Source organism: Oryzias latipes, chromosome 21, assembly GCF_053564925.1.
Source record: "Oryzias latipes strain Hd-rR chromosome 21, Olatipes_Hd-rR_3.1".
NCBI classification, from domain to species: domain Eukaryota; kingdom Metazoa; phylum Chordata; class Actinopteri; order Beloniformes; family Adrianichthyidae; genus Oryzias; species Oryzias latipes.
The window spans coordinates 19,566,057-19,593,304 of record NC_136257.1 but is presented as its reverse complement, the minus strand read 5'-3'; the positions used below and the strand labels follow the sequence as shown (position 1 = coordinate 19,593,304).

The window sequence follows — 27,248 nt, the reverse complement described above, 5'->3', positions numbered from 1 at the left end:
TAATCCAGTGTGGTGTCGCGTGGAGCGCCTTCACTCGGCTCTTTACGGCAAATTCCGTCGATGTTGATATAAAGTTCGTGAGCCGCCGCCTCACCCAGACTGCTTTATGTCTGGCAGGAGAGGCCATGCGCAGTCGCCATATTACGGCACACCCCTCCCTTTCAGTGCCGTCACAGCACAGATCCACAGCAGCCGCGAAGGAGGCCACATACTGAACGTCGCCGCCACTGGGGAGGACCGGTGATACAGCAAAACCAATACCAGAAACGAGGATTAGATGGAATGGATTTAGCCTCTGCACTCCGGTATTAGGTGGATGTTTTTTTGCATTTGCATCACCGTTTCTCTAATGAAAAGGCTCCTTTGTTTACTTTGCTTAATCTGGGTAAATAAGTAGTTTGAACGACTCACTACACCCTCAGCATAGCTAGCCGGTGATGGAAACTGGCAGCTAACAACTAGCTGACGATACTCCTCTGTCAAGCTAGTATTTGATTGAACCTCCTAACGGGGGGTATCGCTAGTCAAACTTGTGTACTCTGCAACTCGAAAGAGTGAAACACACGGGCTGTTCGTTCACTGCTAACAAAGGCTCCAGCGGACGTTAACCGGCGAAGTACAACTGGCATCAGCTGACGTTAGCGGCTAGCTGTTGAACAAGCGGCCACTAGCTTTGCTAGCTGTCACAAGAAAACTCTGAATCCTGTGCGCGAGGCTGTGGATATTGGCACGGGTTTGCCCAAGTTTTGAGGCCAACCGCCCTACTTTCTGACTTGCCTTATATTTTTCAGTTGGGTTGTATGTTTATTGTAGTTTTTGCAAGACGGCGCCGTTAACGAGCCACAGTCTACATTCTGTCAGAGAGCAACTACCGCCCGGCGGATCCCCTCGAAATGCATCATCATCCGGACCCTGCAGGAGACTCTGGCAGTGGTAGAAAGATGGCGCATCCGAATGCCACACATAGAAAGGGCAGCAACCCAAACAGCGGGACCAGTTCGTCGCTGTCAACACCGGCGAGCGCTCTGGTCAGCAACAGCCACGTTTCGGCCGATGATTATCATGGCTCCCTGTTGATTCAACCTCCTGCTGGTTCTTCCTCCCCGGGTCCCCATCCTCCTCCTCACAGCCTTAGCCTGCATCCCCAGCCCCAGACCACTCAGTCGACTGGAGCACAGATGATGAAGAAGAAGAGCGGATTTCAGATCACAAGTGTGACTCCAGCGCAGGTGTCGGTTAGTACGAATAATAGTATTGCAGAGGACACTGAAAGTTACGACGACTTGGATGAGTCCCACACAGAGGATCTGTCCTCTTCTGAAATCTTGGATGCGTCCCTTTCTCGAGCGAATGATGCTGTTGGCGCGGAGAGGAGCTCTTCAGAGGAGACGCTGAACAACTTTCATGAGGCAGAGACCCCTGGAGCTGTCTCCCCAAACCAGCCTTCACACCCCCACGCTCTGAGCCAGGCACAGCACACCGGGACTATGGTGAACGGGACTGTACACTCTCATCACCCCAACCACGCTCAGAGCTACCCCGTGTCATCTAGCATCACTCCATCTACACACGCTTCCAGAGCTTTACCTAGTTTTACCCAGAAGATGCCTTCTAGCGTGGAGGGTCCTCAAGAGAATGTTTCCCATGCTGCCCCTCCAAGTATTGCTTCTCAGTCTGTGGGGATTGTGGCCTCAGGATCTGTCCCTGGAATGCACAGCTCTTCAGCAGGCACCACACTTAGCATAGTTAATCCCCAGACCAGCAGTGTGAATAATGTGAATGCTTTGAGCTCTGCCAGTGTGCCTGTGAGAGGGGGAATCAACACAAGTGCTAGCAGTAGCGGCGGTGGCTTCCCTCTGAATGTGCTTAACAGCAGTGAAGCTGGAGGCGCTGCTATTCCAGCTGGAGGTAACCATATGTCCAGCGCTAATCTCAGTGTGATCCAGCAGCACCAAAACATCAACCCAAACATCACCATGGCTACTACCACCACTGCTGCTGCTGCTGCTGTGAGTGCCTCTGGCGGCATGGGGGTTCCCAGCGGGACACAGGGAAGAGTTGGATCAGCTGCACTGCAGCCTGTGAACTCCTCTGCTACAGCTGTGGCCTCAGCTCCTGTTTCATCCGCTCCTGCCATGCCTGCTCCTACTCCAACTCCAGTTTCAGCGCCCACAGTGGCTATTACAGGCTCTCGCTTCAGGGTGGTGAAGCTGGACTCTAGCTCTGAGCCCTTCAAGAAGGGGAGATGGACGTGCACTGAGTTCTATGACAAGGAGGTGCCACCCTCTGCGACCTTTACCTCAGCCCCAGATGCTGGCTCTCTCAGCACACGTCATTTTGTGTCTGAGAGCTTTGTTGGAGCCTTGGAGAGGGAAAGCACGAGTGGTGGTACTGCAAATACATTGAGCCATTACAATGAGAACACTGGAAGTGGAGAGGCTGGAGGGCCCCCGGTACTTCAGCATGCCCAGGATTTTGCCTCTCCTCCTCAGGGCTATCGAGGGATGCTGCCCAGTGGCTTAAACATGGGAGTACCTCAAACCCAACCTCATGAGATCGCCCATTCACAAGTGAAGACTACTGTAGCCCCCTCAGCTTCCACAAATATTCATCAGCCTGCACCCATGCCAGGGCTCCAGACCACCGTTGGCTTGCCTGCACCTACTGCCCAGCAGCAGCTCACCTATGCCCAGGCAGTTGCCAACCAAACCCCAGGCTCTTCACAGGGCCTGCTGGGTGTTCAGCAGCAGAAGATAGGCTTTCCCACCCTTCCACAACAATCAGCTGCTACTTCATCTGCACCCCCAGTGTCAGTGAGGGCTCCTGAGTACACCCAGCCCCAGCAAGGGGTCCCCCAGGCAGCTGCTTCTCCCCCTCTTTCCAACCAAACTGGCTCAGTGCCCTCTGGGCCAGCAAATGGATCTAGTCAGATGATTGGCGGTCCCCAGCAGTCCCAAGGACTCCAACACATACAGCCCACCTCTGTTCAGTCCACCTCTTCCAGCATACCCTCTCACATTGGTGTAGCAGCTCTTGGCCGGCCACCTCAGAACCATCCAGGCCATCTTGATTGTCAGAAGCCGCAGACCCTCCCCACGCAAATTCAAAATCCAGGCCTGAGCAGCCAGCTGCCCACTGCGGTCCATCAAAGCCAAGCGCCTGCACACAGTGGGCCACCTCCTAACCCCCAGGGGGATCATCATGCCCAGCCCCAAGTCCACAATGCTGGTAGTAGTGGTCGAATGCCCTCCCAGGGCGTTTCTCATAGTCAGCCTTCTTCTGTCAGCTTGACCCAGGAGCACAGCAGTGCCCAGGCCATGTCTCATGCAGCCCAAGCTAGTGCCCTTTACGCCAGTCTCCCTAACTTCACCACCACACAACTGCAGGATGCCCAGCGGTTGCTCCTTCAGCATCAGTCTGCTTTGTTGGGACTACCCAAGCTGTCTGCTGACGCCGCTTCTATTGGCCACGGTCAAGAAACTGAGGGGGGTACCACCATCGCTAGTGCCTTAACTGCACCGGCTGGTCTCAAGGCGGCTGACGGAGAGGAGGACAGGTAAGAAATTAGATCAATAATCTGTTTACTTTTCTTGTCCATCTGTATTTATTTTACTCCTCCCAGCAAAGAAGACAAAAATCATATCCTGCTTGTGGAAATAAGCAATTTGAGTTCAGTGTTTGTAAGGCTGTAAGGGAATAAATGAGTATAGATTAGGATCTGAGAGTGACCTGAACTGGTCACTTTTTATAATGTAGCAGTGATTCAATATGATTGCAGTTCAATTTTAATGTCTTATGGGGCTCAACTTTGCTGTTTTTAAATTTTTTTTTATAGCAAATTTTTCTGCAAACTTTTGAAGAAGCATTAAACCAAACTTATGTAGGCGCAGATGCAGCTGAAAACAATCATTGTACTGTGTTTTGAGTCAAGCTGCACTTTAGCCAGAATGATCAGTGCTGGCTCCAGCTTTGAGGGAACTCTCAAAAATGAGGTTTTGGGATACAAAAAGTAAAAAAGGTAAACAATGTCTCTTTTGTCTTTACAATTTTTTTTTGCTCACATAACCTGTTCCTCTTTGTTTGTAACAGAGTAAAAACATTTTTGGTATGTCCTGTCAGTAAGTTTAAGAAGGCTTTTTGAGGTTAAACAGGAATTTTAATCACTCTGAAGCTGGAAGAAATTGCTAACGACTCCTAACAATCATAAGCCCTTTCTCTTGGCATGATCCAGATTGTTAACCCTGTCAGCTTTAGGGTGTTTGCATACTTGAACTAAATAAAAGAAACTTGCAGGGAGAAACTTTCAATGTAGAATTGGTTTCTAATGGGCTTTGTTTGTTTTTCTTTGTGCTTAAGTTAGAAGGATAAGGAAAGGTGGCTTCAGTTATCACAGGATGTTTAACTATAAAGAATGTGTGGTGTGGCAGGGATTATTCTCTTTGATCTGCAGCATTTGTAACAAATGGAAAGATCATCTCTTTGTATCCTGCTCAAAATTTTATTGGATCTAATTCATTTGCTTTAAGTGCATAATAGGAGCAGAAAGTCTTTCAAAAAATATCTTAAATTCAACTTCAGCTTGTGAATGCTTCTGAAGAAGGCTGGTGATTTTTTGATTGCAAACTTCAGTTGTGACTTTGTTGGTCTATGATATTTTTGGATCAGTTTCGGCTTCAGGACAACATATTTTAGCACAACCAGAAAAGTTAAGTTTGTTTTAAAAATTCACTTCTGTTTTGTTACTTGTCAGCTTCCAGAGCTTTCAAGATTTTTTGATATTTAATATCCTGTTGTGTAGAGATTTTTCAGTGGAGCTTGTTGTAGTAGACAGTTTTTATCTGTTCAAAACATAATATTACAGCCTTAAGTGACAGAATAATAAATTATAATTGGAATCATGATTTTTACATTATCTTTTTTTAGTCTAGATATTATTTGTTGGAGCATTAGTAATTGCAATAATCGTTTTCTGGGTATGAGATCTTATGTGAAGATACTTTTTATAGCAGTGTTCCTCCACCCCCCCAGGACGTGGACAGGTATGGTTCTGTTGGACCATTGGTACTGGGCTGCACGACCTACTTTTTTCCCCCCATTTCATTTATAATCTGATTCTAAAGGACGTTTTGGTTTGGAAAACTATTGGATTCTCTCCACCAAATCTGACTCATGCTTGACGCGTTAAGTTGCTTAGTCATGTTTTGAAAATACATTTGCTACTTTCTTAAAGTGGGTGTATCAACCACTAAATTAAAACCCAAGCTAGCAAAATTAACAAAAACAAACATATTTGAAAAGTTTCTTTTTGCAGATGAGAACCAGTGAGGAATCAGCAGAAGAGCTTTTCACTTCAAAGATAACAGAAAGCAGCATTTAACAGATAAAAGCAAGAGTCTTTACTTCAAATATAGATTTATTGCAACAGTTGTTCCCACACATCTTAATATTAATGCAAAGTATTCAGCATCTGGCTGTCTACTGTTACAAGGATGCTGCTAAGTTGCTCAGTGTATTCATGTTTATGATTATTATTATTTTCTTTTTTTTAAAAATACAAGTTTTAGTGACTTGAGAAAAACTCAAAAGTCGGACGAGGCTGAAGTTGGCGTCTGTTTTTTTTTTTTTTTGTTTACAGTTGAGCGCTACATTTTACATGTTAAATGCTGCTGTATTAAATTTAATATGCAAATAAAGTTTAAACCAGCTGCAGATATCTTTTTACAGAGGATTAGGATAAACTCTACCCTCAAAACAAAAGTGGAAAACGGGAAGCGAAAAATATTTGACACCAATATGGGGCTTTATTAACATCAACTCTTAGTTTCTTGGGCATCAATGTCTGTCAGTGACATACAGTGATTAAAATGTGCACTGCAGACCTGTTCCCATCACAAATGATCTTTTCTTCATACCCTATATTCAAAAGTGAATTGCATTTGCAGTGCATAGATGACTAAAACTGTCCTTGCATCACAACATCTACCGGTAGTTGATGGCAGCTTGGCAGTAAGTCTGATTATAGTTGTGGTAAATGTGTAGTTCTCTTTTTAATGACATTCGCCTGAAGCAGCCTAAAAAGAGTGGAGTTAAGAAAGGGAAATGTGTGCGTCGTTGAGTTGACAAGCAAAGTAGCATGTAACATGTTAACAAACTAAATGCCCTTTTGTGATTGGGAAAACTTAACACTCCACATCGAAACATTATCCCTTCCTCTGAATTGAGCAGAAGGCCTCCTCTCTTAGCTTTCATACACAGCACCAAACATCATGCTATCTGTTGGTGTTTACTGATTCAATATGCTGCAAATGAGACTTGCTTAGACATGGCTATTAATAAAGAACGGCGTTTCAAAAAACAATTAGTGTTGCAAAATATTGCTGTATTTTTGTTAAAATATAATTTTGACATTTTCATTGAGAATGAGAAAAGTTTCAATGTTTTCTGTATTCGTTTAATATTTTATCCAGTTTAAATAACTGAAACTAAGATGAGAGTTTAGAAAGTTTTTCTGAAATATCATAAAGCAAGCATCAGCTTTTTTGTAGAACACTTTAATCACTTGCTGATGTCTTGCATTATTAGTAGAAGTGAGGAAAATGACAAAAATATTAAGTCCAATTTTTTAAGTAATATGATTTATTCATTCTTTTATTCATTCATCTTCAACCGTTTATTCCCTTTCAGGGTCACGGGGCTGCCGGAGCAAAGATAAGTGTCTTTGAACTTATCTTTGTTGAAAAACAAAGCAAAAATAAACTAACAGTAAATTGTGAAATTGTGTTGATCTATTCTAGTATATATAGTTCTATATGTACAATTTATTAAAAATAAAAAAAACACAATTCAAGAATTGCAAATTGTGTGAATTTCACTTAATTTAAGGAGTTCATTTTATAACAAATCATTTTTCAGTTAAATTTTTATATAAGATAAAATGCCTTTGTTTTTATGTCTTAATAATAAATATGCAATAGTAGATGGTGTTTAAACTAAGACTCTCTTTTCTCTGGTAAAATATGTTGAGCGGATGGCTTTATATGTACAGCTTTAATGTTCTGACTGCAGATGTACCTGCAAACTACTGACATGCGTAGCCTGGACAGATCATCTCTGATGTCATCCATTGGCTTTTGCACAGCCAGAATGAAACTCGTTGACTGGAATTTACTCTGCCTTGCTCAACAACATTCCAAAAAATTGGGCGGGACAAAATACATTTTCAAACTTTGTCAGGGCCACCCACCTGGCTTGCTTTAGACCAGTTCATAAGGCTCAGCATTGGTGGAGTTGGTTAAAAATGAGCCTTCTCTTTCATTTTCTGGAATATACATTTTACAATGATGGAGAAAGAAGAAATGATTCACTGTTTTCATTTTTTTAATTGGGAGGGGGGCTTCTGTTAAATTGGAGGGTACCCGCCATCTCTCCTTTCATAGACAGAACCATTGTTGGAGTGAACCGTGTCTAAGTGTGTCAGCATGTCAGCGCAGGGGAAATGTGAACTGGCAGTGTGATAGTTATCTCTGGCAGTTCTGAATGTGATGTTCCCTCTGGCAGTGCACAGCACTGATGTGACCCACGTCTCTCTGCTCTTTGTGTAGAGATCAGTGAAATCCCCAGAATTCACAGCGGAAATCACCCGAGCTGACCCAGGCCAACTTGGACGGGTCTAGCAACTTGGTTTGGATTGCAGGGGTGCATTTGAAAGATGAGACGCAACTGCAGTTTTACTCCTGCTTTACTTGGATTTTAAATGTTGTCTGTAGGTTTGTGAGACCATACGTTTATGCCAATATTTCAAAGTTGAACAAGCATCACTATTTTTGAGAAGTTTTATTTCAATGAAAAGATGAGAAACCTCTGCATGTCGCGACAAAAAAAACAACCATTGTGATTTTTGTTTTTTGGATCAAACCTGATCTCTTAAATGCCCTCAGGAACTCTCCTCTTGTCTGTAGCAGACCAGGGAGAAATGACTTCAAAACTGGACTTTAATGCAATTTATTCATACATAAAGAATGTTTATTTCTTGCACTGAAACACCTCACTGGTCTTTAGGGAAAAACCAAAGTGTTTTGAACGAAAGGTTCCAACAGTGTGCTAACAGGCAGGCACGACCGGTTTAAGTAAACAACAATTGTTAGTTGTTATGCTGCTGACACCTCCCCCCATTTTTTACCAGAGAAGACCAGAACACAGCTGAGCAGGAACATGCCGTGAATAGGAGATGGACAGAGATGGAGTGGGGGAGAGAATTTGCTCAATTTTGATCATCTTCCGTCTAGCAGTGACTGCAGGAGAGACAGAAAATCCAAGCATAGTACTTTGTTTCTGACGGTGGTATTTGTACTAGGCTACTGCCCTCAGGATCAGTCTATTTATGCTGCTTCTTTGTTTTCCTGTTTGTGAGCTCTGTGAGGCTGCATCATTGATTTTGGTTTTTGTTTTTTCCCTCTTGGCTTTGTCCAGCTCTTTCTTGCTTATTTTTGCATCAATAAATAGGACTGTTTCACTTACAAGTATTGTGGAAATACTAATGGCCTGTAATGGATCATAATGGATTGTGTTTAGGGTGCCTTTCATCTTTGACCCCCCCCGAAACCATGCATACTAAAGACCCCACATGATTTGCCGTAGAAGACCATCCTTAACCTTTTGAAGCTATGTTCAAATTTAACTCTGCAACAAACGTTAATGAGTAATTTCCAATGAAAAATCTATGTAAATGGATGTTTCGGGCTACCTCATTCAAAACTTTTGTGTTCACACAATGTTGCCATATAAATGGCGGGCAATTAACATCACTCAGTGAGGGCCCTTGGGCAAGACCCTTAACGCTGCTGCCTCCCGAGCGCGGCCTGTCTGCAGCTCACCGCTCCCCCAGGGGATGAGTCAAATGGGGAGAACAAATTTCGCACACCTAGGTGTGTGACAGACAGTGGGGGGTCGGGGCCAACACAGCAATCAGCGCCAGGGGGTAGAGGCACGTTTTTAAGCTGTGCCACATTGTGTAGCACAGCACATGCCAGCACGATTTGGCACACACTGTCACTTTCACGTGTTTCTTCCATCTGCCGATGGTGTCGCCATTTCTCATTTCACCCGTTTTTGTGCGTACGCCTGGGTCAGAGCTTGCGTGGAGGACCGCACATTTTCCCGTCAAGTTTGCTTTTTATAAATCTCAACTATTGCGTAGAGAGTGGCATACGCCTTCTTTTGTGCGTACGCAACGTTTATAAATGAGGCCCCAGCTCTTGTTTGTGTTTTTGCTTAAATTTTGAAAACTGAAATAATTATCTTCCATTATTTGTTCAGTTGTATTTAAATAAATACCAAAAAAACATATGTTTTGCCCCCATTCAAGCACAAATGTTATCTCACTTTTAACCTAAAATTAAGTTGATGAAAATGTAAGCACTTGTACAGCCTCTTTACTTGTTTTGAAATGTCGTGTTTTCAAATGAAGTGGATGGGGACTGACTTGCTTGTGTAACTTACCCCCCTAGCGCTTACCAGGTGAACTGATCTTGCTCCTGATATCAGTTTTCAAACCCTTCTTAAAGAGGAAGTAAAAGTGTTACAGCATGTCCTCTGGTTTCATTTCCTGTAAATAGTTTGTTTATGTTTGCGTTGCAAATGTGTACATCTGTTTGGCTTTGTGGGTGTACAGAAATAGGCTCACGTCGCAGGAAGTTGTTTATAATAATTTATATTATTGTTGTCGGATTTCAGCTCTGGCACACCTGATCTAAGAAGTGGATTGACTCCGATTAGCTAATCATTGATGCATCTTTATTCTTGATAACATAACGCATCCTTTTTGGTTGAGGCACTTAGATGCAAGGCTTTCACAAGTGGCAACATTTTTGCCATGTTTCTCCAGTTTGGGAAAGATAGAATATTTTTTACTTTTTGGCTGAAATTGGACAAGGCAACTTTATAGCACCTTTTGTAAATAGGCATTCAAAGTCTTAATTTGATTTCAAAATTAATCTGAATATGAATTAATCTGTAATTGTGTGATGGGAAATAATTGCTATGGGGAATAGTTTTTCTGAAAAAGTGAATCTTTATCGATATTCCTAATTTGAAAATATTTAGTGTTTTTATGTATTTTCAAATACAAAGTTAGAATTTCTAAAAGTTTAACTTTTCTTTAACTTTTTTTTCTGTATTCAATTGTTGGTCCCCTAAACATGCAGACTATGTGCTGAGTCATAACTAACATTCCTGTGGTCAGGGCGCTGTCCAGTCAGCTCGGAGAATGTCATACATGCACACTCGGTGAATGAATGCATTAAAAAAAGATTTTTTTTTTTTAAAGAATTTCTTTTGGCGCTTTTTTTATGTTGTTTCTATTTGTCAGAAATATTCATAACCTTTCATATACTATTTCATAATTTAGAGTTCTTTTTTAAACAGTGACTCAAAATATTACTCATTTGTTAGCAGGCTCATTTAAATCTTTTTCTGAATTTAAAAGAAAACATTGAAACTTTTATTTTTTGTCTTGCATCACAAGAAGGAACCTGACGGTGCTTTTTGTCTGGTCTGTTGGCAAATCAGTTGTATTTGTCAATAAAGTTCTAAAGATTTAGTCTTGCTACTTGTCTGAGTTTAGCCAACTACTGTCTTTTTAATTAGAATTATTTTTAAATATATTGTTTCCCCTTAGGCTTTGTGAGGGTTAATCCTGTTGTCAGTGCTTTGTGGCTGGATGGAGGGTGGACAATTTACTTTTCATTTACCTCTTTGTAAACTAGCCAGGGCCGCCACTTTACTACTTCTATAAAATATGATCCTCCCAACTCATCATCGCTGCACTGCTAAAGTCAAACTTATTGAACTGCTTTAAAAAATCAAACTTATCAGCTCCCTGTGAAGCTAAATTACTGCTAACTATTATGTAAATACATGATTAGATTATGAAGAAATGAAAAAAAAGTCTACCTTGCTAATGTATTGTGTACATTGTATACAATACAATGTATTGCAAATGGATTTATCAATCATTGATAAATCTGTTTGCCCTTCGTGGCTGGGTAAATTTCTTTACCCTATATAGGGTATAGAAATTATGGAAAGAAATGTACAATGGCTTTGGGAAAGTACAGCTTCAGCAACTGTGTACCTGTGAATGTTTACAAATACCGTATTCATTGTGTAATGAATTTATGGAAGTAATAAATTTATTGTCCTGCTCATGTAGAAACTTGTGGTGCTCAGTCTGTTAGGTTTTACACGTTTCAAGGCTCCTTTTGCTAGGTGATAGTGCAGTGGTGTTTTGTAATTCTTTGTGTTCAAATATGTAGAAAGGATGTGGTCTTCCTGCATGCATGCATTGAAGTGGGTGGACTGGAGTTGGTTTGGTTTTTGAACAGAGCTTTTAGGAGATGAAAGAAGCTGAAGTGTTTGGGCAGAGGTCAGAAAACCGATAAAGGAGGCTGTAAAGATGAGAGTAGAGAAATCAAATCAGGGTTTTTTTCTTACCCTAAGAAAGTTGACCATAAAAGGAAAAGGTTATGATTGTAGTTAAGAAAAGAACATTTTTTTTCATGTTTTTTTTTTGTTTGTGCACAAAACAGTATTAACTTAATGTAAATCCATTCATTTAAACAAATAAGAGTACTAACTTATCCAGTTAGGATTTAGAATAGTTTTTTGTTTGTTTTGGCTATTCAAAGAACAGAATATAGATGAGTTTATCTTTGTATATTGTTATGAGAACACCTAGGAGATACCTTCAGACAAACTAAAGATTTACAAGAGCCAATAGAGGAAAAAAAACTCAATAACGTGATAAAGTTTTATGTTGATGTAAGAAAATAAAGCTAACCTACAGAGAAGAACACACAAATTAAGCTTAATAACCGCTATAAGATACAGTAACACATGACAAACTGTTACATCCTATTAGCTGGAAAAAGCATTTGACTGGAAATAAATGTGACATACCAGTTTTTATTTCAAAAGTGTTCCTTGCTCATGTATTTTAGTCTATTTATAGCGTTATACTGCCCTCTGCTGGTTGGAAAGGTGCTGTTTCACACCCTGCTACTGACAATCAGGGGATTTCTGCATTTACTTAAAAAAATTCCCTCTAGAATTTATTTGAACTTTTGTTGCGCTACAATTAGGCTACAACATCTTTTTTATTCCTTTATTTATTTTAAAACTGCTTTAATGAATGTAAAGAGACCAATTCCAGTGCATCTTTGCAGAGGGTTATAAGCACTGTTTAAATTCAGAGTAAGCTTCTGAAGTAAATATTTGAATACATTTATGGCTGTAATGCATTGAGCCTTTATGTACTGTAATGTATATAAAGATAGAAAAGAAGAGCTCAAGGTTCTGTGGGATTGTGTATGCATGAAAATTCTGCCTCAGAAAAAGGTTTTCTTTAAATCTGCATTTTAGCAATATTGTATTAATTAGCATAAAAAAATCTAAATTAATATTATGCCCTTTTTTAATGTGTGAGGTTTTTGTGTTGATTGTGCAAACATTCTTTTTTTATCTCTGCCACTAGATGGCAGTGTGGATCTAAACGTGACTTGTAGTTCGGGCATAATTCTATAACAAGGCAAAACTAATGTGTGAATTTAAAGATCTTTTAGTCATTAGAAACTTTCAATAATCTATCATGAAAACCGTGTTTGTTTCTGTGTGTGCTCCAATTCAAACACTTAAATTGGGACAGGACCTTTAAAATCCATTCGGTAACTTTTTATGTGTTTGTCTTTCAGAAGTGTAAAGGCCTGAAGAGCTGGGTAGTAATTAATTACATTTACTCATGTATAATTAGTTGCATGACTTTTTGTAAAAATTATACTCAGATCAGTTTTATAACACAACATTGCACTGTTATATAAGTAACCTAATTGTCTTAATCAGGCATTATTGGCTGTAATGGAGTTACATTTTTTTCTCAGCAACATTTGTACCATTTATTCTACATAAGTTCAATATCAGCATAATGTCAGTGTTGGAAGATAATTGGATGAAAAGGTAATTGCCAGCGTTCCATCTGTGAAATAATAGCTGAATTACAAAGATGTGTATTGTTAAATGGTACTTACTCGGTGCAAATACAAGCTAAAGAGCTTCACGGATCTTTGCAGTGGAACTGAGGCATGTTTGTTTTAAATAAAAAAATATTAGAGGAAAATAAAATGCAGTATGCAGACCAAACAACATTTTTTCAGAGGTTTGAAGATCATATCATCAGACACCATCATATATGTGTGAGGATATGCTTTGAAGCACATGTGAACACTGTATGTAGACATTTTCCACTTTATTTCTTCTTATTATTGCTGCCGTTTGTGTTATTTCTGTTATGTGCTGTTTGAACTGGGAAGATGTGTGTTCTTTAGCTGTTAATCCTGCTGAAGCTAGATTTCACTTCGCATTATTCTAACCTACTGGTCCTCAAAGATTGTGTAATGTGTGTGTGTTCGTGTGTGAAAGATGTAGGGATTTTTCAAATGTAACTCCAAAGTTTTTTAATGCTGAATTGATTATATTTTTATTCCATATATCACTGTTCAATTTAACATTTTTTTTCTTTTATAACACATTTTCTTTCAAAATCCTTTTTTTTTTTTTGAAATGGCAGTTTAAACATAATTTGTGATTTATTTTACTTATTGTAAACTAATTTAACGTGTAGGAGTGAGCTGTTATGTTGTTACTCAGTGGTGTTTTGCAGCTTTTCCTGGTTGACAGTCTCTATATTTTTGTTGTGTTGGAGTCTGTTGTTGGGACTGTTCAATGAGTGTTGTGCAAAAGAATGCACACTGTCGTACACACACTTCCATCGTCTAGACATAATGTATCATCATATCTGAAACATGTTTAGCCTAAAAAATATATTACTTTTAAAAGATCTATATTCATTTTTAAATTAAAGAATTCCTTTGAAATGTATTATTCATTCAGCTGTTTGCTGTTCTGTTTGTTTTTTGACTGTAGATGACTGCAGGTGCTTGTTTAATTGGTGTTTACATGGTTACAAACTTTTGACAATTGAGAGACCGCGGGCCTTGTGAGTGTGTATGTTTGTGCGCACCGTGTCCAAAACATTTAAGGCAGTTTATTCCAGTGCTCACTCATGGTCACCTTTTTGATGTTGAAGGAAAACCACAATAGTCACCTAATAATGTTAAAACTGAGAAAAGTAATGGGAAATATAAATGTACGAGAAAAGCCCAAATGGAAATTAGTCATTGTTTTTTAATTGGTTCTCCAGTAGGATAATAAACAAAACAATGAAACTGTGCTGTTAAAAGTAATGGGTAACATAATATTTTGCTACATAACATTTTTAGGGAACCACTGCAACCAAAAGATTTCTTTAACCTTTCAACACCGAAGATGTTGTCGGTGACACCTAAATAACTCTTTGACATACCGTCAATCTTTCAGCTTTTGCGCAATCTGCGTGAATCCTCTGAACCCACCCCTAATGTATAAAGTATTGCATATCGGCGCAAAGCGGCTTTTCTGCGTGACAGAATACGCCCTTCGGTTGATTGCATAAGCACTTCACTACTGTAAAGTCTTGCATTTCATCGTAATGCTGTTTTTTTTTTCTGCTTCAGAATCCACTGGAATTATGTAAATTGAGTAAAGTGTTGAAGAAATAAGATGGTCAATTCAATTCAATTTTATTTGTATAGCCCAAAATCACAACAACAGTCGTCTCGATGGGCTTCGAAGTAAAACATGAACTTAAAAGGATCACGAATACAAAGAGTTCAATAGGAAAATACTAAAATGAACTAACAAACTGACTATGCAGTACTGGCATCCCCGCCCTTAGACCCCCCTTCGGTCAAAAGAACATTAGAGCTAAAGCTCCAGTGTAGCGAGGTTAACAGACTTCTAACGCTGTTTCAGTGGCAAATATTTACACAAATCTGTGTATACAGTATGGGTGTGACGATAACCGCATCACCGCACTTTTTTTTTATTTTTTACGTTGTTTTTTTTTTGCATATAGTGTTTGTTTGGAACTATAGTAAACACATTAAAAACATTCATCTTTGCTGATAATTTACTTTTTCTGCTAGTCCTGTGTTCAGACTTCAAGGGTTTCTGGGGGAAACCTTTTATTACTGTTCTCCTTCACTCCCTGTGCCGCGCCTCTCACTCCCTCTACGCTGCACGCGCTCCCTCTACTTACACACACACACACACACACACACACGCAGTTTCAGCAGCACATGCACATCCTCATTCTACAACAGAAGTTTCCGTATCGCGAGGAAATACCACAAATTCACTGCGTTCCAATTATTCATTTCCATTGTATTCATTTCCATTACAAGCTGTGTGCGTTCTTGAGTGCGCGACATGGCTGCCCGCCGGAGGATTTTGTGTTTTGGCGCGGGGGGGGGGTGTATTACGGTTCTCCTTCACTCTGTAACACAAACGTGTTTTGTTTGGGAACTATTTTGTGCAGCGCAAAGTTACGTGTCTGTATAAACAAAGGCGGAGCCTCCTGGCCCGCGTTCTTCATGGGTGTCAGGCTTCATGGCTACCGGAAAGGTGACAAAGTGTCTGCAGTCTGTTTATTACTGGGCAATATATAATATTCTGAGAAGATGTCTGTACCAGAGAGCACAGGTGAAACCTCGCTTGCAGCTAGAGAGCGGTACGCCGTAGAAGAATCAACACGCACCCCCAACACTCCTGTGTGTGCTCGTTTCTTCTACACACGCAGCGCACTGACACACACAGTCATTCTACAACACATATAGTTAGTTCATTAGTTAGAGGGGTAGTAGTTAGTTGTTACTGTTATTTGTTAATAAAGAATACTACGTTGTAATTGTATTAATTTGCGACGCGGCTGCCGTAAATGTATGTATATTGGTTCAGAAGAAAAACTTTACCTATTTACTTAAGTTTATTAAAATTAGATATGATTCTCTTTTTGCTGCTTCAGTTTTTGGTCCTGTTATGTGAGGGTTTGTCTCAGAGATTTTCTTTCACCGTCATCCTTTTGTCCGTGACTGTGAGACGCAGAGTACTAATGCTGAGTTTATGAAACTGGGTCATTCTAGTTTTTTTTTAGTCTCTAATAGACGGTCACTTCATCTTTCCTAGTATTTTACAAGCTGCTTTCAGTGTGGAAGCTAAAATGCCCTCTCACTCCTCTTCGTCCCCTTCACCCACCGCTCAGCCAATTTTTCCGTAGTCAGGGTTGTGTCTATAGGGGAAAGCCCTACCAGGACTTACTGGTAAAGTCCATGTGTGCTTTACACTGTCCATCTACAGCTCAGCCCCACGCTTTTACAACCATCTGTTCAATGGGCCTCGTTGTTTCATTGCCCAGACATTTCAGGCCCCTTGTCACGTTCTTTTTCCTGCTTCTTATGTCTTAAATAAAAAGATTAAATGACATGCTACTCAGTGTGAGCTAAATAAACATATCCAGAATCGAATCTTTGTTGTATTAAAACCATATTATTCTTGGATGGAGCTTCACTTCATCTGTCTGACTGAAAACAAGACAGAGGTGTTTGTTTTTGGGAAGACTGACCTGCGAACAGGTTGCTGTAGTGCTGGTGGCCCCCTGGACTTTTCAGATGCTCCTTTCATTAGCAATACTGGGCTAAACCTCGACGAGCATTAAAAATTTGACAAACAGGTCAGTGCTGTAGTCCAGTCTAGTTTTGATCACTTTTAGAATCATTTTTAAGATTTTATTTTTAGTTTTTAAATGTTTGAATGGTCTGGCACCTCAGTATCTTTCTGAGCTTTTCCATCTTTATCATCCACATCGAGTCCTAAGATCTGAAGATCAAATGCTTTTAATGGTTTTCAGGACTCGGCTTGTGACTCGGGGAGACTGAGCCTTTTCAGTCGCAGCTCCTAAACTCTGGAATATTCTCCCCTATTCCCTGAGGTCTGCCAGAACCATCAGTGATTTTAAAACACTTTTAAAAACTCTTCTTTTTACTCTGGCTTTTAACTGCAGTGAGCAGATCTAGTTTTTAGTAATCTTATTCACATTTGATTTTATGTTCGACACTTTGGTTGCCTTTGCTTTTAAAAGTGCTCTACAAATAATACATTGATAGATTGATTCTTGTCTATGACCAAATGCGTTGCTCAGTGGCTCTGGTTGGCAATGATTGATCAAACTAATTGTAATTCCAGTTTTTGTAGCAGCTTCCTACTATTTCTATTCATTTTGGGAAGGTATGTTTGGTTGACTGCATGTGCAACAGTTGTTGCTTTTGAAAAACCACTTTTAGGTGTGTCTGCATACTTCCGTAAGTTAACTCCTTTTTTTTTCTCATGAGTAACAGTGGATGTTTTTCATGAAAGTGAATGAAGAAAATTATGTTATTGAGCGAACAGATCATCTTGGATTTAAGCTGCTTGAAGCCTGTCTGAAGAAATGAAGTTGAATATGTTGGTTAAATGCTGTATTTCAGCATTACTCTTCACAGAAGTCTTGGGTTTTGTTTAGTTTTTTGCTCACCTCTGGACATCAAGTTTAACACAAGTCAAATTCTTTGGATTGTGTTTGTCCTTTGTTTGTTGTTTCTTGGTCAGCCTTTCCTAAGCCAGGAGAGCCCCAGTGTCAGTGCACGCCTTTTTTCCCCTCTATTAGCAGAAGCAAGCCACCATAAAGCAGCCTGTCAATGAGAAGTGACAAGATAAGACCCTAAAGAGAAGGGCTTCTCGCCTGTCATGCTTAGAGCTAGCTCAGAAACTCACTAGGGTGCAGCAGAAATGATGAGTCATTTTAAAAATCCTAACTAAACTAACTACTGAAAGCATCCCAGCTGCATTTTTGGAAGAACAAAGCACAGAGCACTTTTGACCTGTGAGTAATTATGAAAGCCATTGTAGGATCACAATGCAGACTTACTGGAAAATTGGAACTGGAACTTACTTTAAAATTTGCCTCAATAAATACTGGCCCAGTGGTCACTGACCAAAATTGTTAGAACTTGCAAAATGCTTAATTTAGAATAAATACATTAAAAAAAGATGTATAAAGTGCCACATCTGTATCTGCAGATAGCTAATAGATCAATGTGCTTTGAGGCACAAATTCTGTAAACCAAAACCTGCAGAAATAGGACGATAAAAACATGTATGTTTTTGCTGCTTGACAGCGTTCAAATATTTAACAGTTGGTTTCCTTTCATTTACAGCTGCCCAGTAATGTTCATTGCACTCTGAGGTTATTGATTTCAATACATTAGTTTTGGATTTTAGCATATTTACAATAGAAACCTTCAGCCATTCTCGTTCCGTTATATCAGTTAAGGTCAGTTAAAATATTTTTCATTGTTTTAATATATTTTTATTTACGTATGTAATGTCGATCTTTTCATTTTTCTCCAGCATAAATTATGAATTCAATTAAAACCTCTTCATAACTGCAACATTTTTTAAATTCAAAACCTGAGTCAAAGCAGAGGGAAGATTAGACTGAAGTCTCAATGAAATCCCATCTTGACCTTGTGAATCAGGAAAGCAGATTGAGGATTTTGTCAGTGGAAAGACGTCTAATTTTCTACAAACTGAAAGAAAACTCAAATTGAAATAACCTCTCTACTGCTCCCACACTCGCAGAGAAGATGGTCTCTGCTGAAGCTCTCGTCTTTCTGGCGCTGCATCACCACAGCTTCCAGACGATTGCAGAGTCTAAACTTTGGATGTTTCATTTCACATTCTGATTATTTTTTAGGTCCCTTTGAACTCCTTCTCTCATAAATCCTGCATCTTGACTTATTTTGCGGATAATTCCTGCATCATTTCAAACACTATAGTTCTAAGAGCTATGTTTGCCTCGCTGTAAGCTTAGGAAGAACCTCTTAACTAAGAAGTCGCACTTTTATTTTTCTTCCCCATTTTATTTGAATCTTTTGAAAACATGCAGCTCAGTTCATTTGGCACTCTGCAAGCCCTCGGGCTACAGAGAACTTGTGGAGAGTAAGAGCGGGAAAGTCACTGAACCACAAGCTAATCTCCTTTGATGGTTTATGTAACTCCTAGGATCACATGATCACACTTTAACACCTACCTTCCTATCTGTGTTCATTAAGTCCGTCTCCCGTCAGCCAAGCAAACACAAGTGTTTGGCATAGAGGAAGGGGGCACGGCTGCACGTGTATCAAAAAGCTTGGTCCTTTACAGTGCAGCTTCAGTCGCCATTCCATGCATTAGGAGGAGCCTTATCTGTTCAGTGGACGTAGGCAGCAACAAGGACGGTTGCAAACCCGCAAACAAAGAGCTGTGATAGGCACGGCGGCGTTCCTGCGGAGTGAGTCTACATGTTTCAGCTGAGCCACGCTTCAATGAGACTGCAGACGATACAACTGCAAGGCCATGAAGAGATGGCTATCAAGATTTTGTTCAGGGAACTAGAAAACCATCTTAAGAGGTAACACCAGAGAGGAAAGTATTTGATGCTTTGGAAAAAATAAGATTGGCTGGTATTTTTGGATAATCCTGGGTAAAATGTACATTTTCTGCCTTTATTTTTTGTTTTGCTTGTTGATATTCTGACATTTGTTTCAGCAAGTTGCTTGAAATTAATGAATGTATACCTATACCTCATTTTTATTCTCTTGAGACACAGGTGTCAAACTCCAGGCCTCTAGGACCAACATGTGTTTTACAACTAACCTTCTTATTGGCAAAACACACCTGATCCAGGTAATCAGCGTCAAGGTTTCTGGAAAAACAGCCGGATGTTGGCCCTCAAGGTCTGGAGTCCGACACCGTTTCATTTACCGTTCTAAAAATGTTTTCTGAGGGGAAAAAAGAAAAGTCAAAAACAAACCTCTACACCTTTGACAGCCATGTGTGATGGTTTGCTTGGGATGCAAAGAAACATCCCTTTTCTTTAAGAAATATCCCATTTCAGGTCAAACTATAAAGATGCAAATGCTCATGGACTTTGAATGGAAAAGTGGAGCGCCTGCTTCACTCGGCTTACTATAATAAAGGTCATATCTCTGGAGCTGCTTCACTAGGTCACTGGGCTAGTTTTGACTTGCAGCCGTGCCGTCAGCTGGCTGACCTACCTTATCTCTGTCTTTATAGAGAGTTAATAACATGCTGTGTTTAGTATTTAGAGCAAATTGTTTACGTGGCTAATTCATTCAGTAGATAAGACTCAACAGAAGTTAAAGTGCATCAGTCAGACAAGACTATTGAACTACATGAAGGAGAAATTCATGCTACAGACAGTGTCATTTAATAAAACAGCCTTGAGGCTGACTCCACATTGGATGGAAGGATGGAAGTCACTCAAGTGCCAAATCGGCACAATTAAGAGTACCAAAGCAATGGCTAGCTAGATGACGTGGACGACCCGTCTCCTGAACTCGTAATTGCAGTTGACAAAGGAGAAAGCTGCTGCTTATCTAAAGCTCAAACCAAGACACTCCATTTAGCTCCTGCCTCTTTCAAAATCTCCTTAAAGGGGAGGGGGCATTCAGCATTGATTTATCTGTTAAGGGGAAACTTGATAACAGTTTAGTTTAATGCCTTTTGAATTGGCAAGTGAATATACACGTTTTAGGACAAAACCAACTCCCTCCAAAAGTCAGGAAGTTTTATTTTCAGTCTTTTCTGTGATAGATTTGAACAATCTTCTGGAAAGTACAAACAACAAAAAATATGTTTAAACTGGAGACACTGATGTTAAAAATAATCATTAAAGTGTGACGTTTAAGCTTGAGTTTAATGACATTCTCCAGTTTGTGACCTGACTGGCTGCTTGTGTAAATATGTAGAGCTTCCACCAAGACCTCATATGGGTTCCTCAAGAGCTAGTGTGGTTCTAGCGGTTCTAGCTATTTGGGTGCGTTTATATGGCTAAGCAGAGTTCTCGTCATAGACGAAGCCGGAAAAGATAAGAATGGCTTAGAGCTTCTTTTTCTGGTGTTTTGGCCTCTAGGTACAGTAAGTACGAAGCTGTTTTCAAATGGGATTATGGGGAGCAACGGATAAACAAATCAGCTTAACAGTTCACCGTGCAGTGTCACCATAGTTAGTATTATTATGGTAATGATGAGATCTACTCCATTAGAATAGTACTGTCTTTACATACAGGAAAAGTCTGGATTCTGTTTACAGGAACCTGAAAGACTGTGGACATTAGTGTTGTTACACTGCAGAATTTCACATAAAATACACTTATTTTTTTGGTGAAAAGTTGCTTTTTAAAATTTTTTTTTCAAAGTAATTGCAAAATTAATCAGATTTATTTTTTTGTCCTAATGTTTAGCAGCTTTTATACTTGTGACCTGTCTTGCATTTCTTTTCACCTTCTTGCTTCTATTACAAAAATTAAACAACAGTTTTAAGGCCTTTGTTAATTCAAGAAACAAAGTCACCAAGCTACTTCCCTTAACGTAAGACTTCTAGGTCTTAGATTTATTTGCTTACACCTGTTTTCATCCCAAACACTACAAGTCCTAAAATATTTTAGTCTCTCACTAGGGTTTTGTTTCTGTATGCATGGTTAACGGGAACCCCTGAGGCTTTTCTTTGTGTTTCAGTGCAGGTTCCCAGACTTGACACCAGTATCTCATATCTGGGGTCTATTTGTGTTCAAGTTGCATTTTAAAGCAGCTTCCTATGCACTCCCTGTCTAGAAAAAAATAGATGTTTTCAGTTAAATCAGAACTTTTTCAAAGCCTCATAAGACTTGTAAACAGTTTAAACCAGATTTTTTTTAAAACAACATAAAATTCATCTTCAACCTATTCCGGAGGACATTTAAATATGTTAAAGTGCGAATATGACCTGGACTTGCACTTTTCATTCGGGTTCTCCAGTTTTTTGCACTTTGCGGGAGGAGTGGTGCATGTGGGAGTTGATGTGGTTTGTGGGGGTCTGACTGAAAATTTATTGTGGAATTTCTGTGTCCAGGATACTCCCAGTATTGGCGTTTTTTGAAGGCGCTTTTGGGCGTGTAATTGAGTCAGAAAAAAGGAGATAGACTTCTGTAAGAGAAACGCAACAAAAGGGAACATAGTGCTTGTGAACAACTCGCAGCAAACAGTTGCAGAATTCCAAGAATTAAAAAACATAAAACAAGTGAAACATAAAAAAGTTATGCAGACGCAAGAATAAGGTTGGCTGATCTTAAATTGAGTGAATTGGATTTGAAAGATACTTTTTATGAGAAAAATTGAGCATGGGTAATTTAAGCTACTGTTTCACATCTAATTTAGCTTTTTAACTACATCTTCGAAAGTGCATTTTAAAAAGGGAGTCCTACCTATTGAACAATTTGTTTTTAATCTTTAGTCCCACTCCAATCATCTTTTTTATCAATAGTAAAAGCATTCCCAGTGGTCTTTTAATCATTAACTTTGTCAGTGTAACAAAAACCGCGAGCAATATCAGAGCTATCCAGCCGTCCAGTTATAAGCCAGATGCTAGCTCGGACGAAGAAAATGAAGATGTTTGTGTATTTACTTCTCAGCAAGTGGATGCATCAGAATGGAGCGGAGCAGGGAAACTTTGGCCCACCTATTTCATTGCCGCATCACAACTGAGGTTTTTTTCAAACTGCAGGGTTTTATCTACTCCAGATCTATCACAATTTAAATACAGAAATACTCAGAAATGCTGTTTTAATCTTAAATCCTTTTATATATCCCTTCCATCATGAGAAAAGGGCTTCAAGAAGATGTTCAAAACACAATTTTCATTGGAGTGGGTCTTTAAATTTTATTCCTTTTGATTATTGGAGCTGGTCAAGTTTCACAGCAATCTTTTCTAGGATGATTCAATAATTGCTCTCCCTTTTGGCCACTAGGAGGCGATATATATACACGCATGGGAGTAGTAGAAGGAACCTTGATCTCTTTGATTAACAGGCATCTTAGACTTGCATCTTTTTGATATTGTGTCCTTGCTCTCACATTGCCCACGTGAATTTGTTAGTTTGTTGTTGGCAGCGGTGAAAGGGATGGCATATTGTGTCAATGGATTCTGAGTGCACATTGATTTAGGGGGGGGACTTGAGATTGGAACTTTCTTAAGAGCAAATTATTGTGCTTTTTGGGCTAAAAGTAAAAACAATTCCAAATGTTAGATAGTGTGTATGTTCTCGACTGTCGCCCTTTTTCCTTGGGTTCTTCTGCTGAGCTGGTGTATGCAGAGCATGCCAGCTGAGATGCGAAAGGGGGCGTTCCCAAATGGCGTGTCGCTCCGTTTGACCAATCAGAAAGCGACTTCTCCTTGCGCTGCTGAATAAATTATGCGGTGCTCGTAGAAAACCGCAGACCTTTGTGTAGCGTTGAGATGAGCTGACCTTGGCTCGAGTCCGTATCGCTGCGGTCGGTACCCCAGCTTTTACTGGACCTTAGTGCCGAAGAGTGGCGGATGCGCGTCGCAGTGCTCGCTGGTCTCCTGGAAGCGGCCTTGCTCAAGAGCGGTGGAAAATGAACAGCGTGAATTCGCCGTGCTACAGCGTTGCTATGGATCTAGGCGTCTGCCAGCTGAGAAATTTCTCCATATCGTTTTTGTCGTCGCTGCTAAGCGCGGAGAGCTCACACGTCCAGCCCGACAAAAGGTAAAAGAACCACGACACACGGCTTCTCATTAGGACTTGTCCCAACCTGTCCCGGTTCTGTGGCGGTAGCAGCGTTCGGACCATTGTTTTCTCACGGGACATGATGAACGCGGTCCGGGGAAGCCAAACGAGGCATGGCTTTATGCTGGAAAAAGGCAGCTGGTTTAATAGAAATTTCCAGATGCTTCGCGTAAAGGCCCACATTCTTGTGCAGGGAGAGACCGTGCGCGTCTCCCATCTTTCCCCACTGCAGCAAACTGTGATGTTTGACTCCTCTTTTCTTCTTTTACAGCTCGTCCGGAGCCAGTGTCGTGGCAATAGACAACAAAATTGAACAAGCAATGGTGAGTCGTCATCCATTACATGTCTTAATGCTGTAATGATGTCAACTATAGCTGTGCGTGTCTGGTGGTTTTGTAAAACCAGAAGAGAGACATCATCCATCCATGTGAACCTCTGAACTGGGGGGCTGCTATCATGTGTCCCATTTTTGTTAATGTTAAATTTTCTAGCGAATAATAAGCTAACATTTTTGAAAACATAGGAGCTACTAGTGAATAAAAATAATAAATTATCTTGTAGTTTTCATGTTAATATGACAACATCACGTTTTTATCAAGGTAACTTCCTAAACAAGATTCGTCTCCGACAGCCACAGCGGGGCTTTTATTTGATATTTCCTGTCAATATTTTTATATACAGGAAATTTATGTATATATTTATATACTACATATATTTTATTACACTGTAATACAAACTATAACTGAAATAAAATCTACTTTACAGGCTTTTCAGGTTTGTATCTTGTTTCACTTTCTCCGTTGTTAGGTCTGTTGCTAGGCAAAGCTGAAGGCTCTTGCGCATGGTTAAAAATATCTCCAGATTTGATTGGCTGACAGACACACAGATGTGGGCGGTCTTAGTGACGTTGCAGCTTGGAATATATTCTCATCACTTTTTCTTTGATAATTCTCCGACAAACTTATCAAGTTTTATTTAAAATAAAAGTTTTTTTTTCTTGATATTTGTTTTATTGCATAGCATTCATTCAGTAAAAAATGTATAAAAACAAAACTTTTAGGAAAATCGTTGGTCAAGTATACACTTGCCTTTGAATGCATCTCCTAGAAAAAAAAACATATCACAAATGATTTCTTTTTCTAGTATAATTTAAACACTGCAGTTATTTTGGTGATAATAGAACTAGGTCCATTAACCTGAAATATTTCTTTTTAATTATGCAAACTTCTTTCTATTTCTTCTTTTAGCATATCAAAGTTTAAGTTCTTAAAAATTGTCATTTTGGTTTCGCTGATAGTGGTTTATTGCATTAATTGTGAAAGATAAAAAACAAAATTTCAATTATATTTTTAAAAAAGTGTGAATGTTTTTCAAGATCTGTTTGTTTTATGTGGAACCCTGTTGTTGTTGTTGTTGTTAAAATCTACTCCGGGGAAAATTGTTGTTTACCGTGTTTTTGTAGCATACTAAAATTCAATTCTTGAGTATTTCTTTATACAAATCGTGGGGAATCAGGAGCATGCGTGTTAAATGCTGAAATGCTGTTGGGGGGGGGGGGGGGGGTGTCTGCATCTACAACAGTGGGTCAGAAGCTCCTGCTCCGCTCCAACTGTAATGCCTCCACTTACAGAAAAATGGATCAGTGTACGACTCTGTTTTGCTCATCTGTACAGCTGGAAAGCTCTGAAATTGCCCGCTATCTTTGTTGCACCCGTAATGTTAGGTTGAAGTTCTGAGAGGTTATAAACTAGCGGGAGAGAGCGTTTTGACCCACAACTCAGGAGAGTTTCTGATGAGCTACTGCTGCTCTCCAGAAACTATGTCATAGAAAACCACACAGGTTTTATTTATTTTGGTTAAAAACAGCTAAAGCTCTTGGAACAGACCAAAATACATTATTGTGAGACATAATTGTGATGCAGAGGATTCAGAAAAACCTTGTATGTCAATCTCTGCAGGACCTGGTGAAGAGTCACCTGATGTATGCTGTGCGTGAAGAGGTGGAGGTCTTAAAGGAGCAAATCAAGGAGCTGCTTGAGCGGAACTCTCAACTGGAGCAAGAAAACACACTGCTGAAGACGCTGGCCAGCCCAGAGCAGATGGCTCAGTTCCAAGCCCAGGTTCAGACTGGCTCTCCACCCGCTGCTCCAACAGCAGCCTCAGCAGGAACCCCAAACACCGCAACCCTCACCCAGCCTGCCTCCCACAGCTCCGGCCCCTCTGCGTAGCCCGGCGAGCGGAGATGGATTGCCTGCCTTGTCCCGTTTGAGCTCTGCTTCAGCTGCAGAGCCAAACTTTGCCTTCTACAGCAGGAGGTTACGCTGTCGAAACCAAGAATTTGCACATATTTATCTCTGATGGGTGAAGCCCTTGGGACAGAACTCCACGGCACAGTGGAGAAGAGACAATCTCTAGAATGCTACGAGGATTTGTTATCAGAGGGAACTGAATCATCAAACGTTTGCCAAAAAAAACCCTTGGTCAAAAAGAATGTCTTACCAAGAAAATCATAACAGCTCGTCATTGACAACAACACACCGCAGATAAAAATAAAATAAAATCACTGTGTCTGGATTTTAAGTGATATACTGACGATGGAGCAGTAGGAAGTGGAGGATTGTTCTGGGTATCGCCTGTTATCCTGAATTATGTAAACTTAAGCCTCTCTTTTTTAAGGCTAGATCCTAACTTATGAGAGAGACTGGTTGAATAAATAACAAATGAAGAATGAGCATTTATTGTAACATCAAAGCCCCCATCTGGAATGGGGTGGGTTGGTGGGGAGGTTAATTTTTTTTGAGGGACGGGATGGGGGGGGGGGGGGGGGGGTTGAATAACACTTGGCAGCATTGATGATGTTACTTAACCTGAGGGTTGGTGGGATAAACAAAATGTTTCTTATGGAGATGATGAAATGAATCTATTTTCAGTATTTCACTTTCAAGCTGCTGGTTTTTGCCCTCTTCAGAGCTCATCGTTGCTGTTTTTTCGACCCTGCAGTGGCACGACATTGAAACCTTTATTTAAAAGGGTTGGAAAAAATGGGCTAAGCTGCAGTTATTTGTGTTTTTTCTTTTTTTGGTTTGAGTATTTTTTTGTTTTGTTTTTTAATCCCTGAAATATGATGGGCAGAAGATGTACATTTCTGTATAGTTAACTACGATGTAAAATAGTGAGGAGATGGAGAAGAGGGAAAAAAAGATGCTATCTAGGTTACACAGATGGATGCAGATGTGCAAGTGAGACGGCGATGTCGCCTGGTTTCTGTTTTCATGCTGAATTTTCATCACTCTGGATCTACAGGAGATGAGCTGAACTGACAACAACCAACAATGTTTTCCTAATCTAATAGAGCAACATTAAATGACTGTAAGAAAATAGTTACTTTCTTTTCTCCAGTATTGCACTTTTTTTTTTTTTAATTTCTCCTTTTTTTATTATTTTGAACTGCAAAACAAACTTTGATCTGAAAATGCGATTTTTGAAGAAAAAGTGATAGAGGTGTTCTTTTTTTCCATTCTGTGTATCAGTTGTATGCCCATGTTCTGTGCATGTTTTTCGCAAATACCGGATTAGATAATGTAACACAAATACCTACAATTGCACTTGACATCTGCACATCAAACCTTTCAATAAACTTGCTTAATGAAGAGTAAAA

At 40.0% G+C, this 27,248-nt stretch overlaps 1 protein-coding gene across 3 annotated transcripts; it reads left to right on the top strand.

Moving 5' to 3' along the window:
* On the top strand, positions 1–27,248 carry tsc22d1 (TSC22 domain family, member 1). Of its 3 annotated transcripts, none has more exons than XM_004081686.5 (3): positions 1–3,556; positions 23,862–23,913; positions 25,549–27,248. In XM_004081686.5, the coding sequence occupies exons 1-3, from the start codon at positions 894–896 to the stop codon at positions 25,816–25,818; spliced, it is 2,985 nt and encodes a 994-aa protein (XP_004081734.2). In that variant the 5' UTR covers positions 1–893; the 3' UTR covers positions 25,819–27,248. The 3 variants fall into 3 exon arrangements, with proteins under 3 accessions (XP_004081734.2, XP_020568553.1, XP_020568552.1); XM_020712894.3 differs by lacking the exon at positions 1–3,556 and adding an exon at positions 18,977–19,414; XM_020712893.3 differs by lacking the exon at positions 1–3,556 and adding an exon at positions 23,218–23,569.